Raw genomic sequence first — 12,736 nt, 5'->3', positions numbered from 1 at the left:
CGCACACGGTGCAGTTAAATCGCCCACTGGCCCAACCGTTCAGGGTCGAGCTTGTCTTGGCTCAACAGGCATGAGCACGGGGGTTTTTTAAACTACTTTACTGAATTTTATTAAAATCTCTTAATGATTGTTCATAAACCTGATTCATTACAAATAAAAATTAAACTTGGCAACACTACTGTAAGATACTGAGCAATATTATTGCTCAATAGGATTTTTTGGCATTATATCCTAGTGGCTTCATAAATCATTACTGGGAGAACGTTAACACACACACACGACATCAAAGGTGATGTGCTTTTCAAGGTAGAACAGGAAACCCTGTGAGCAATGAAAAGCAACCTCTCTGCCTCACCAACACCTTTGGCCACGGTAGGAGCCAGACAGCAAGCTATCTTTCTGCACATCGCAAGCATGGAATAAAATATTGGGAAAGGCTCAGACGTAGCTTGCACGGGCCGTTTCAGTCCGTCCTCAAAACAAGTTAGAAGAGGAAGGGTGCTTTTAGGGCAGGCACGCATGGAGCGAGCGGGGCTTTCCCTCTGAGGTTTCACAAAGGCTACCACATTTAGTATCTCCTCTGAATCAACTACTCCGCCAAATGCTGCCGAGCTTTAAATTAGAAAGTACCTAAATACTCTTTGAGGGCACGGGCAGAGGAAACAGGGGAATACCTGGTAATAAATCTGTTCACTGTAACACAGGAGATGTTTTCAGTATCATTTTCCTGCTGAAAACCGAAACATCTGTATTTGCTATTTTGATCTTTAGCATTCTGGCCACGCCGAGGGGCCAGCACCTTTGCTGCAGCCACACCGCTGCTTCTCACCGAGCGCTGGTGTGACGCGCTGCCCGAGGCCTGGAGGAGGAATCAGCCAGAGCAGCAAGCTGGCCGCTCACCAACTCCCACTGGCACAGAAAGTTCAGTGCGGCTCCCCAACAAGAGTACCGCAGCGTCTTCAGACCTATCCCGCTCCCTACACTGGATCTGGATCACGCCCAAGGTCTGGGTCCTTATCGTCAAGGCCCTCTATGGATGGCCTGGATCCAGGAGAGCTAAAAGGGCACCTCGAGCTCTGGGATGGAGACGGTGAGGAACCAGGAGCCTGCTCTGGTGCAGTGGAAAGACAGCACTTGTGGCCCTAGGACATCAAATAGTCCCAGGAAACGGCCTGAAACCGTGGGGCGGAGGACTCCAGAACTGGGCGCCACGCAGCCCCCGCCTCCTGTCCAAGGGCCAGGTGCGCCTCCGAGACCACGGCTCTCTAACACAGCGGTGCTCAAGCAGTCTAGCCCACAGGCCGGAGAAGTGACACGGGGACAGTCTGCGGGCCAGATCCTGCACATGGGGCTGGACCCACTGCAGGGTGGGCACACGGGTTCAACCTGGCACGCCACAGGGTCTGGATCTTTGGTGGCAGGGGAGCAGTGGCATCATTAACACCTGTGGCTCTGGGAGCAAAGCTGCCATTGCTCCCCCACTGCCAAATTTCTGGGAGGCTAGAGTCTGAGCACCACTGCTCTAGCAGACCTACAGCAACAGGCATACAACCAAAGATACATGCACCCCCACCTCCCTGCCCCAATTAAACAACACTCCCAAGAACAAGACACTGCACGAGCTTATCCAGGGAGAGGACGAGTGAACAAACGCTGCGAGACGACAGTCACATTGCACGCGCAAGGCTGGAAGGCGCCTGAATGCTACAGCGATCGGCATGGGGCAACAACCTAGCTGGAATAAAAAGGAGAACAGCAATTTATTTTTTAAACCATGAATCTTTTAAATAAAGGCCCAACCCATCGTTGCTGGCATCTGTTGCGAAGTTCTGCTGAAAACTTTTTGTAGAATTTCATACTCCCGTAAGATCAGAAGTGTTAACCATTATGCACCGACCGACAAGGACCACCTGCCCATGCCTCCTTTCTTCCAGGTCTCACTCCATCACCTGCATCACAGGCGCCAAGCGCAGCTGAGTACATTCAGCTTCTTCATGGAGCAAAGTTACAGAACTGCTGCTATTTCAGAAAATCTGGGTTTGCCTTCTGCAGGCCTCGGTCTCTTCTTGCACGGTTCAATTCTCCTGAGCAGCTGGAGTCCACTGGTGTTGTAACCACTCACATGACCCCTCTAATTCTGTAGTTACCATAAACACAACTCAGTTTTAAGCAAAGCAGCAAGTGTTTTTCCACATCTCCCCTCAGCAAGACTTTCTGGGGTGAGGAGGGGCAGGGGCAGAAATCAGTAACAAGTCACTATGAAGACTAGTCAAGTGAGCTGCCAGCACAGAGAGACCAACAGTTCAAAAACCAGCTATTACGGAGTTTTTATTGGGGGGTTTAATATGGTTTCCGAAACAAACACAGAATCAGCTATTTAACCCTCAAATCCGTGCTCCAAGTGCTGCAGCTAGAAGGCCTAGCGCTGCTCTCACTGATGCTAGTGACAAAATTCCCACGTCGCTAGACGCCACTATTTCTGTCAAGCAGCGAGGCCGGCCAGAGCGCGGGCCTCAAGGAGGCTGGGAAGAGGCCTGCGCGCAGCCTGCCGCAGCGAGGACGCAGAGCCCGGGTGAAGAACACGCCTGTGTCCTGGGCCACGGAGCTACCCAGAGACGGTCGATCGGGGCAAGGCACAGCAGTGCTTCCAAACGCACGGCAGAGGCTCCTGCACACGCTAGTCTGCCAGTAACACCCTCAAGGTACTGAAGAGACACACGAGCTCCGATGTCAGACTGTAGGTTTCAAGGTAGTGTCTAATGGGGAGAACTACGACTGACACTTGGCTTAACGGCGAACAACAAGCCCTAACGACTCGCCGCAACAGGCTCCGGCCCATATCCAGAGTCCCGCATAACCCAGCACTGCACATGAAGACAATTTGTTTTGCTGACTGGAGTATTTAAAACCTGCTCGCGCGTGTGGATAACAGCAGCCATTCGGATCAGCCTAAACCCCTGGCACTTCCCTGCACTTCTGGTTTCCAGGAATCGTACGTGGGAAGGGGGCCGAGCTTCTATAAACGACGAGCGAGTTTCAGTCCGGTTTTCACAAGTGCTCGTGGCTCTCGAGTGATGGTCTCCACCCTGCGGAGACGGGACGTGAGGCAGGCACTGGCCAGGGAAGACCTCAACCGGAGGGGCTCAGACCCGGGGTCCGGCCCGTTTCATACTGTTTTAACAAACACGATCTAAGAATGAAACACCAAGGTTTAGTTTTAAGCACTGTTTTCCTCCCGTTAGCGAGGCCTGGGCAGTGAAGCATGCTCAGACCAGGCTATGATGAAGGTGAGAGTCTGTTTATATGCCCCTGGCCTCCTCAGATGACCTCTCTCAGGCAGCTGCTGTCTTTATTCCTGGGCAAGGGGAAAAAAACCTCTGCTGAGCCAAGGCCAATCCTCCTCCGACAAAGAGACTGCTTCTTCTGTGCTGGTTGCAGACTCCGCAGCCCAGCCCGAAAGGCTCAGCTGAGCCCTGGGAGCTGCTACCGCTTTTAGGGTTGTCGGAGAAATAAGAACGCCTCTGTTACGCTCGTCTCCGTGAAAGCGAAGGGCAGGCCGGAGCAACGGGCATCCCCGCGTGTACTGGGCAAGGCGTTCGAGAGCCGGTCCGCCGAGGGCCACCCACCCCACCGAGCCCGAGGCAGGGCAAGCCCGACAGCCCTTCCCCGCCAGCTGCCTCCGGGCTCGGCAGGTAGTCCTTGGCCACACGGGCTTTTCATCCCGCCGCTCCCGGTCCGCCCGCAAGCACAGCGCGCCGAGGGCAGCGGCCCACGCTACGGGGACGCTTCGAGGAGTCCCACGAGCGCGCCGAGGCAGGCTGGGATCAGAGCGATGGCGACGGCCCGCCTTAACCTCCAGGGAAGGAAGCTTTCCTCCGGACTGAAACTCCCCGTACAGCCAGGCCGCGTGCAAGACTCTCGTGAGAAGCTTGGCGAACACAAGACTGCAGCGACACGAGTCCAGCGCGGGGATCAGGAGCAACCCGTGCGCGTCCCTGCGGCGTAGACTCTCCCTGCCGTCCGCGACGCGCGCGGGACGTCGCGCAGGAGACGTGTGTGTCAGGGCAAGGCAGGCGGCAGGGGCAGCCGTCGCGCCAGAGCTCGCTCTCCAGAGTGTCGTGCGTCAATTTGCACAAGAGCTCTGTGCGCGTGTGGGCAGGCGTGCGCGCTGTCGCCCTCCAACACGCTCAGGTCTTTGCATTTGAGAAGCTGGCTGTTTTCAACCCACGCCGCAGCCACCTGTAGCCAGCCATCCCAAAGCCTTCAATGCGGGCCCTCACCTTCGGAGAGCTCCCGGTGCCCCGAAACACATGGGACCGACGGGGAGAGGCACACGGCGCTGCCGCGGGCGGGCGGGCACCATCGCCCCTCGTCTCCCCACCTGTGCGCGGCCGGCCGGCCGGCTGGCCCGGAGCAGGACACCGGCCCCCGGGCCCGAGAGCGAGCGAGCGAGCGAGCGGCAGCGCCGTGTGTGCATGGACCTGTGCCGGGGTGGGGTGGGGTGGGGTGGGGGCCGCGCCCGTGGAGCAGGGCGCCGGGGACAGTGCGGGAGCCCGCGGCCCGAGCCCGCCCTGACCCACCGCGCCGCGGGCTCAACACCCGGCGGCGGCCGCTGCGCTGGTGGGCCCGGCCCGGCCCGGCCCGGCCCGGCCCAGGGACGCGCCGCCGCCGCCCTCCCCCGGCCCGCACTCACTGTCGCCGCGGCCGTGTCCACACCAGGCCCCCAGCACCACGGCCACCGCCAGCGCCGCCGCCGCCGCCGCCCGCGGCCCCATGGCCCCGCCGCTCCTCACAGGCCGCGCGCCGCGCCGGGCCGCCGCCGCCGCCACCAGCACACCCGCATCGCCGCCGCTCCGCACCGCACCGCACCGCACCGCTCCGCTCGGCTCGGCCGGGCTGCGCGGCGCCTTCCCCGCGGGCCGCGCCACTGCACACGGGGCGCCCCGTCAGCCCGCGGGCCGCGCCAAGAGGCGGAGCGGAGCCGGGCGGAGCGGAGCCGAGCCCAGCAGGCCCGGGCGGGGCAGACCCAGCCGCCTCCACCTGCCGCTCCCAAGCGGCCCCGCCTCCGCCTCCGCCTCCGGCACGTGTGCGGCCCACGGGCCCGGCCCGGGCTCCCGCAGCGGCGCGAGGCGGCCCGCAGCCCCCTCCCGCCTCGCCCCGGCCCCGGCCCCGGCCCCGGCGGGGTGCGAAGGGTTGTGCAGCGCCGGGCTCTTGCTAGACCGAGTCCCGCCCGCCCGTGGGCCCGCGAGGCCGTGTGTGGGCCGGCTGGCACCAGCGCGTTGCCGCTTGCTGGCGGGAGCCCCGGCCCGGGCCTGGCCCCGCGTGCTGCCCCGGGCAGAGCCGCGCTGCTGCCACGCTTCTCCCCGAGGCTACAGGCCGAGGCCGAGGCCGAGGCCGGCGGGGGCTGCCTTGTTCTGTTACTTCAGGCGTCCGCCTCCAAGCCCCTCCCGCCAGCGCCGGCCTTGCTCCAGCCAGGAGGGGCTCCGGCTCCGGCTCCGGCTCCAGGCCGCCGGGAAGGGGAAGGGAAGGGCAGGGCGCCCCGAGGCCGGAGCAAGCGCCCGCGCTGCGGGGGTGCTCGCCGCCCCGGCCCCCTGCCCTCAGGGAGTAATCCGTCTACCACCAAGCACGGAGCAGTTTGGGGACAATCCTGTTCCTCTTTGTTCTATCTAAAATGACTGCTTCTTGCTGCAAGCGAAAAGAAAAATACATGCTAGCTCCATAGCAGCGCAGCGGTGCGCACGCCTGCGGTTCAGTCTACGAGAGCGCCCGGTCTGAAGGCCGGTCCCCAGGCGGGCTCCCCACCCCACCCCCGGCACGGCCCAGCAGCGCAAGGCCCAGCGCTGACCGCCGCGGCCCGCGCGCAGAAGGGGCGGCGAGGCCCGAGGGACAGAGCAAGACGCGCCCTGCCGCGCCGCGGCCCAGCCCTGTGCGTGTGATGGCAGGACTAGAGCGCACCTGATGTTGCCCGCTCCGAACCGTCACAAAAACCACCCTCAAAGCACTTTCATTTCAGATTGTTCCAGTTGCAGCCTTTGATCTGGGCTGAGCCTTTTGTGTTCACAACAAAGCACGAACCAGGAAGCTCGACGAGACTAGTTAGCCCAAAGAGCCCAGGACTGAAATCTCTTCCTGAAAACAGCACGGAGGGGAAAGCAAGGCCTCCAGCCGCGCAGGGATCACGCCGCGACGCGCAGCGGAGCTGCAAGGGCCCTGCCAGGAGCCGGGACACGCAACACGTCGCCTCTCCCCGCGTCAGAGCGCTGCCAACAGCACCAATAAAGCAGCTCAAACATGCGAAGGAGGGCCGGGCAGCGTTAGCTTCTCACCTCAAGGCTTCATCCGAGTCCGTCGAGCCCTCTTCCGTAGCCGCCCGTTTCCGACCAGGCTCCGTCGAGGCTGGCTCCGACGGCAGAAGCTACAACCAAAACGACGACAGAAAGGAGAACGGCGGCACAGCCGAGGGCAGGGAAGTCCCGCAGCCACCGCCGTGGCCAGCTCGTACGTCCTGCAGCCAGCGCAGCAGTTTTCTAGAGCGCGGGCTTGCCGTGTACGGTAGTCGGGCTACATTTCTCCACACCAGCAATCACCTTGAAACAGAAGTGCCGAGTCCTCCCGAGGTTCAGGGCTACACAGGCACAACAGGCATCCTTGACGTTGCTAGGAGACTGCTCAGACCACGCAAGATGTCTGTGACGCTAGGGAGGATCTGTCCCTCCGTTTGCAACTTACCAAGGCAAGGCTGTCCCGAGGTGATAATTTAATTTCCCCCTGGAGCGGAGAGATAAGAGCGCTCGTACCCGGATGCCGCGAGGTAGCCACTTTCAGTAAACACTGGAGTTTTTAATGGCAACCACCGCACCGAGTTATTTTCATCACTTCTCAGCGGCCGAGCCACCGCTGTTTGCCACGGTCCTCGGGAAGATGTCGCCCAGATAGGGAAAGATGTGGGCCTCAAAGTGAGAGGGAACAAATGCTCCTGCCTGCCTGTCCCACTCTGGTTACGTTCATCTCTGGACACTGTCTCAGCTCCAGGACGGTCCTAGTCACTTGGCCGCTGTTGCCCAATGCCATAAGGAAGGTCCACGTCCCGCTTGGAACGAAGGAAAAGCAAAGGTGGGACCTTACCCGTGCCCAGGTGTCGCCAGAGTAACCAGCCTGCTCCTTGCACAACTCCAGAGGCACCCGCTGTGCTGCCCAGGTGTGGCGGTGCCAGGGCCCCGACGCGCACGGTACGGGACTGCAACGGGAAGTTTGTGGTGAACAAGAAACACCGACTGTGCAATCTTTGTCCATGCCCAAGCTGGGTCGGTGCCGCCCTGTCCCGGCAGCACAAGGGAAGCCCTGGGCCTTTCACAGCCATCCCGCGACTTGGCTCCGTGGGCAGGATCTTGGTGCGGGCAGGTGCTCGACGCCGCACAGTAACACTGTGACAGCTTGGACAGCGACTTTTGCACAAAATTGCAAGACAATGGCTGGGGCAAGGCAGGCTTGCAACCCATCAGGCGTCAAGACAGCGGAGCGCTTGTGATACCCAATACCAGACCCATGCCATCAAGTAATAGAGGTGATGGTTAAAATTGTTGGCAGAGACCTGACACGCTCATCATGTGTGCAAGTAAGAGAGACAAAGAAAAGGCTGAGGCAGTGCAACTGGAGACGGCAAGGAACCTACGTATGCATTTCAACTGAACTAGCAACTCAAGATGACAAAAGAATAAATACGCATCTCAAGAGAAACCTGGAAAAGGCACAGGAACGATGTATGTGAGTTTTGTAAACAGACTGTCGCCGGTACACGCTATTGCAAATTTGCCCCATGGATAAGCAGATCCCCAAAGACAGGTCTGGTGACCAGTGCCTCTAGCAATCCTGTCTGAGCGCCCGTAAGTGACCTGTAATTGCAGGGGCTGCAGAGAAACACAAGTCATCAACACCTGGACAAGTCCAAAAACAGGAGCCAGGCAATTTAACTATTGTAATATGATGGTCACCCTTTGCCTCCCCATTTTGTTCCAACTTTAATCAGCTGACTATCAAGGAAAAATGTTTTGAGGCTATACAATTAACAGTGTAAGAACTAGCAAGGTGTGTGCAGTCCAGGGAAGACCAAGAAGTCATCCCGCCACCCGGCCAACAAGTGAAGGATCCGCACTGTGAGGCGGTACAAGAACTGCTTCCTGCCTGCATTGGGTAAAGATCTCTTTGCAGCCAAGATAATACGAGGACGAATAAGTCATGTGATATTGGGAAACAGTTATTTTCTGTCATTTAGTTTTGTAGCTTGCTGGTAGTTATTAAAGCAGGCCTTTCTGCTGTTCATCAACCGAGTGTTGCACCAATTCTTAGATCATTAGGTTTAGAAAGTGGGTTTTTAAGTGCGATGCTCGAGGGCCCCCAGGCAGCGTTCTGGAGACCTGCTTGCTCAAAGGACTTTTCCCCGGGCACTTTGCACTGCTGCTGCATGGGACGCACCACAGGTCTGACCCTGCCCTCAGACCTCCTTGGAAACAGGCTTCACATGCAGGTCACTGGGGACTCGGGGCTCTGAAGCTCGTCAGCAGACTGTTTGCGCGCTGCCAGAAGAGAGGGATGCACGTACTGGCTTGAAGAATCCAAGCGCACAGGTGAGAAGAGGGTTCAGCAAGGGCATTGCTTTTGTTCTCGGATCAAAGAGAAGGAGCATAGGATTCAAGTGTCCGTCCTGCATGTCTCCGGATTCATTAATGACTCTTGACACAGAGGCGGCTTGTGAATTTCTTACTGCTGGCATCAGCGATAAGAATTCATTACATGCCCTCCCTGGCTAACCACGTGTGCAGTGTCATGGTACAGCACCAGCATGGTACAGAGGCTCAGGCCTCTCATCTCCCCTGGTAGCTTTGATCTGTACCAGCATAAAACAGAAACAAGCTACGTAGCAGGCAAGGCAAATCTTCTCCTGTAAGGCTCTGCCGGACAGGGACCTTCTCTCAAGCCCTGGGAGCTTCTTGCTCCCTTTAAGGCTCTACATTTGCCATGGTGACTGGGTGCTCTGGGCCAGGCTCTCTCTATAGGATGCTCCCTGGGCAAGCACTGAGAAATCTTTCAGGACCAGATTTCCTGTTCTTCATGCCACTGGGAGCTTAGAACCAGGCATGCAGCTGGATTCAGTGCATAGTTCCATTCTGGAGGGGAACTTGGTGAACTGGTTTGTGTTTTCAGGGTCAGAACCACTAATCCGTGTCTTTTTTAATCCAGTTTCCCTGGTCAAGCCAGTGCAGCTGAGAGAGACCAGCTGAGCTCTGTTCTTTCCTGGGCACCAGCTAGAGTCCAGCACCAGGGCTGGCCACTTGAAGCAGCACGAGCTCACCGCAGCATGCTCTGCGCCGTGCCCCCCAAGGCTCCTTCCGTCTGTTGCCGACTCTCTACAGTTCGCACATCTGGAGAGAACCCAGCCTGGCTTCCAGAACCTGTGGGGCAGAGGTGGTGCAAAAGGGTGGGAAAATACGGTTCCTCATAAACTGCATTTGGGAACGAGGCGTGCTGACATGCACAAGGGCCCCCCAAGGCTAGCTGCACAGTGGGGACGTGCAGCTTGAGGACAGGGCCTGGCACGCATGCAGTCTGTTTTGCAGCACCGACTGCTCCCTCCAATTCAATACTGCAAGGGCAGCCGGGCTGCTGGCGGTACCATGCTGCACTGGTTTCACTTCTTGGTATCTGCAGCTGCAGACAGGTGACAACCGAGGGGATTGAAAATAATCCTAATTGTCAAGATGCAGGGAAAGCAACACTCAACCCACCATCTCAGTTGAAGTAACTGGCTGATCCACAAATCCAGGCAAACTCAAGGTAAGACCTTGAATCTTTTGCAGCCCAAAGGATCACTGCCAGAGATGAACCAACTCTCACAGACTACCTGGAAGGTGGATCAATAATAACCTTCACTCAAGGAGGAAAGTGAGGACCAAGAACAGCAGCTCCAGTTCCACAGTGAGCCAGCAGGCAGACGGGGACACCCTGACTTCCCACCTCTGCTGTACCTACAAAATACCGCCCTTCTGTTGGATCTAGCTCCCAGCTCCAGTGAGGCAGCAGAGATGAGATGCGCATTCTCCTGCACTGTGACGTGGAACCAGTGTTTATTGGGAGCCAGCTCCACTGTTACTTCCCATGATCAAGGTGCTCTGTGCAATGCACTGCCCAAGCTCTCAGGTTCTCAGCAAGCAGCACGCACCCTGCTTACCCTCTAGCTTTGCGGAGAAGTAGAAGTAGGAGTCACCATCTCAGCCAGTCGAGTAGGTGGAGTGAGTCCACACGTCACAGGCAGGATGTTACAGGTTACAGAATAGACTTCTCAGGCACACAAGCTGAGATCACATAAGATCTGGCCTTAGGAAACTCATCCCTTCCTGTTCTGAGACCCACAGGGCCATTGCCAAGTCACTTAAGGCAAATGATTTCACGTAATGGACCAGCAGATTTCCTCTTATGCTTCCTTCCATTCACGCCTGCTGACAACTGACTGGGAGAAACTTCACTTGATGGGAGAAAACTGAGAGGATGAAGATCCTGTCTCCTGACGTGCTAAGGAAAGACATTCCAGTGTTTTACTGTTAACACAGGAACTACTGCCAAGACCTTGTGAACAATCCCATTGTTGCACTAGAAAATGTAACCTCGCCCAAGGCAGGTGGCAGAGGGCACCGCGCACTTACGGAATCAAAGGAGTTGGAGATGAAAGGGGACCACAGAGGTCACACCAGTCCACTTCCTCCGACAGTGCTCCCTCATACCTTCACCAGTCCTTTGCTCAGTCTGCTTTTTAAAGCGTCACCCACGGCACCGCAGCATTTAGCCTGATCTCCAGTCCCTTGTTTGTAGGAGTATGCCTTTCTTCCAGGCTGTGTAATCCCTGTTATTTATCAGTTCAGTTTAACGTCTTGCTGGAGCAGCTTGTCATTTTCAGAAACGGCTTCTTCAGGGCAGCACGGCACGCGGCACCTGAACACGCCACTGCCTCGCACGGCAGCCTGCACAAGGCACGTCCGTCTTGGAGACCTCCCCATCCAGGTTTCTCCTGCAGCTACCGCTACAAGCAGCCCCCCAGGGCTTCCTGGCAAGTGCTCTCCCCAAGAACATCTAACCCACTCCCTGTTTCCAGTTATGTTCCCAGCCCCACCTTCCTCCTCCCTGCAAGGATGCTGTCCATTGCAGAATCAGCCTGGGACACTTTACAGGTCTCAGATATGGCAGGGCATCCATCAATCCAGCCATCACATCCCATCTCTATCATTCACAATCGACGCTGAAAAGTGCCATTATCAGCTATCCAAACTATGAGAACACCCACAGCGCTGGGCACTCGACAAATATGCAAGAAACAGCCCTGTCCCAGAGACCCCATCATCACAGACAGCATGGAGAAAAGATGTGCATTAAAAAGAGAGAGAAAAGGCTGGAACATCACCTTTAATGAACACTGCTGATGCCACATGGTGTTACTTTGTCTACCACAGACATTCCCAGTCGCTCTCCTGCCTATCGGTTGCTGGCTAATCTAGTCAGCCTGTATGCAGGGAGGCAGCCTCAGCCCACATCCCCCTCCTGGGAACACAAAGTCTGTACCGTCTAAACATTAACGTCCTAAATCCCAATCACATTCGAGACAAAACATGTCCTGGACAAAGAACCCAAAGCAGCAGTGGCACCCAGGAAGAAGCCGAACAGAAGGAGGCCACAGCCACGCGAGCTCCTCGGGAGAGGCTCTCGCTTGCTCTGCTCAGCTCTCCCAGCTGTGGGTTTAGGCAGCAGTCACTGCCGAACCCTAGCCTCGGGGGAGTTCCTGCCCGTCTGCGCTGCACATCTCTGTATCCGAGGGATGAGCAAGACTCCCCGCTCACCTGAACAGTCCAGATCCAGCTTGCAAGCTAGATTCACCCAACCGCTTCTTCCCCACGCCTTACCTTTAGCAGCAAACACAGAAGCAGCTTTGCAAGGGAACCGATTCCCGTAACACCTTCGCTGAAGGAGGTTTCTTCTTGACAGTACACTGCATCACAAAATCAGATTCTCCAGCCTCGTCGTTGCACTTCACACCTGCCACGGTATTTGCCTCACCTGTTTCAGGCAAGAAGCACCGGTATACCAGCAGTGCAAGCACCATTTGGCCATATGTGTAGCTCATCCCTTTCCAAGGAGATAACTACTTCAAGGAATAGCAACAATGCAGCAAAGTTTTCATTGACCTCCCTGGGCTGTGGATCAGGCCCTCTCAACATACAAGCACTGCAGGTATGCGTGCGCTTCCCTGACCTGCAGGGCACAGCGGGAAGCAGCACCACGTGCATACACCTCAGCCACAGGCCAACAACACGCCCCAAGAGGTGGGGGAAAAACTACGTAGGCACACGGCCTTGCGCTCATCTGCCCTAAAGCGTCCCCTTTTAACTAAGCGGCTTTAGAAAGTGATTAACTAAATCGGTGCAGGGCCCTTCCCTGCCTCGTGAGGGCACCTGGCCCACGTAAGAACACCACGCTCTTCCTTTGGGAAGCTAAATAAATGCAAGGCAGACACAAGCAAATCAGACTCGGAGCGCCCACAAAAAGGTGGCGGCACCGAGCAGGCTACCTCAGCATCTAAATAGCTTCCAATCAGCACTGGTGGGTGCGGACAAAGCTACAGCAACGAGGCAGGTGGGGAGCTGAAGGGCTCTAGGACGGCATTAGCACTGGAGGGGTGCGACTGGGTCTGTGT

The 12,736-nt window shown here is 57.2% G+C and overlaps 1 protein-coding gene across 2 annotated transcripts in view; it reads right to left on the bottom strand.

The window, feature by feature from the left end:
- The window catches only part of INSR (insulin receptor), a 70,751-nt gene extending 65,775 nt beyond the window's left edge, over positions 1–4,976 (bottom strand). Inside the window, exon 1 of one of the 2 annotated variants that reach the window (XM_059719679.1) lies at positions 4,694–4,976. In XM_059719679.1, the coding sequence (XP_059575662.1) occupies positions 4,694–4,775 (82 nt within the window). In that variant the 5' untranslated portion in view covers positions 4,776–4,976. The remainder of the gene's footprint in view (positions 1–4,693) is intronic. The other variant, XM_059719678.1, reaches the window with a different exon arrangement.
- Positions 4,977–12,736: the final 7,760 nt, after the last annotated feature.

The sequence above is a fragment of the Alligator mississippiensis genome, chromosome 16 (genome assembly GCF_030867095.1).
Source record: "Alligator mississippiensis isolate rAllMis1 chromosome 16, rAllMis1, whole genome shotgun sequence".
NCBI lineage: Eukaryota > Metazoa > Chordata > Crocodylia > Alligatoridae > Alligator > Alligator mississippiensis.
This window is presented reverse-complemented; position numbering and strand designations above follow the sequence as displayed.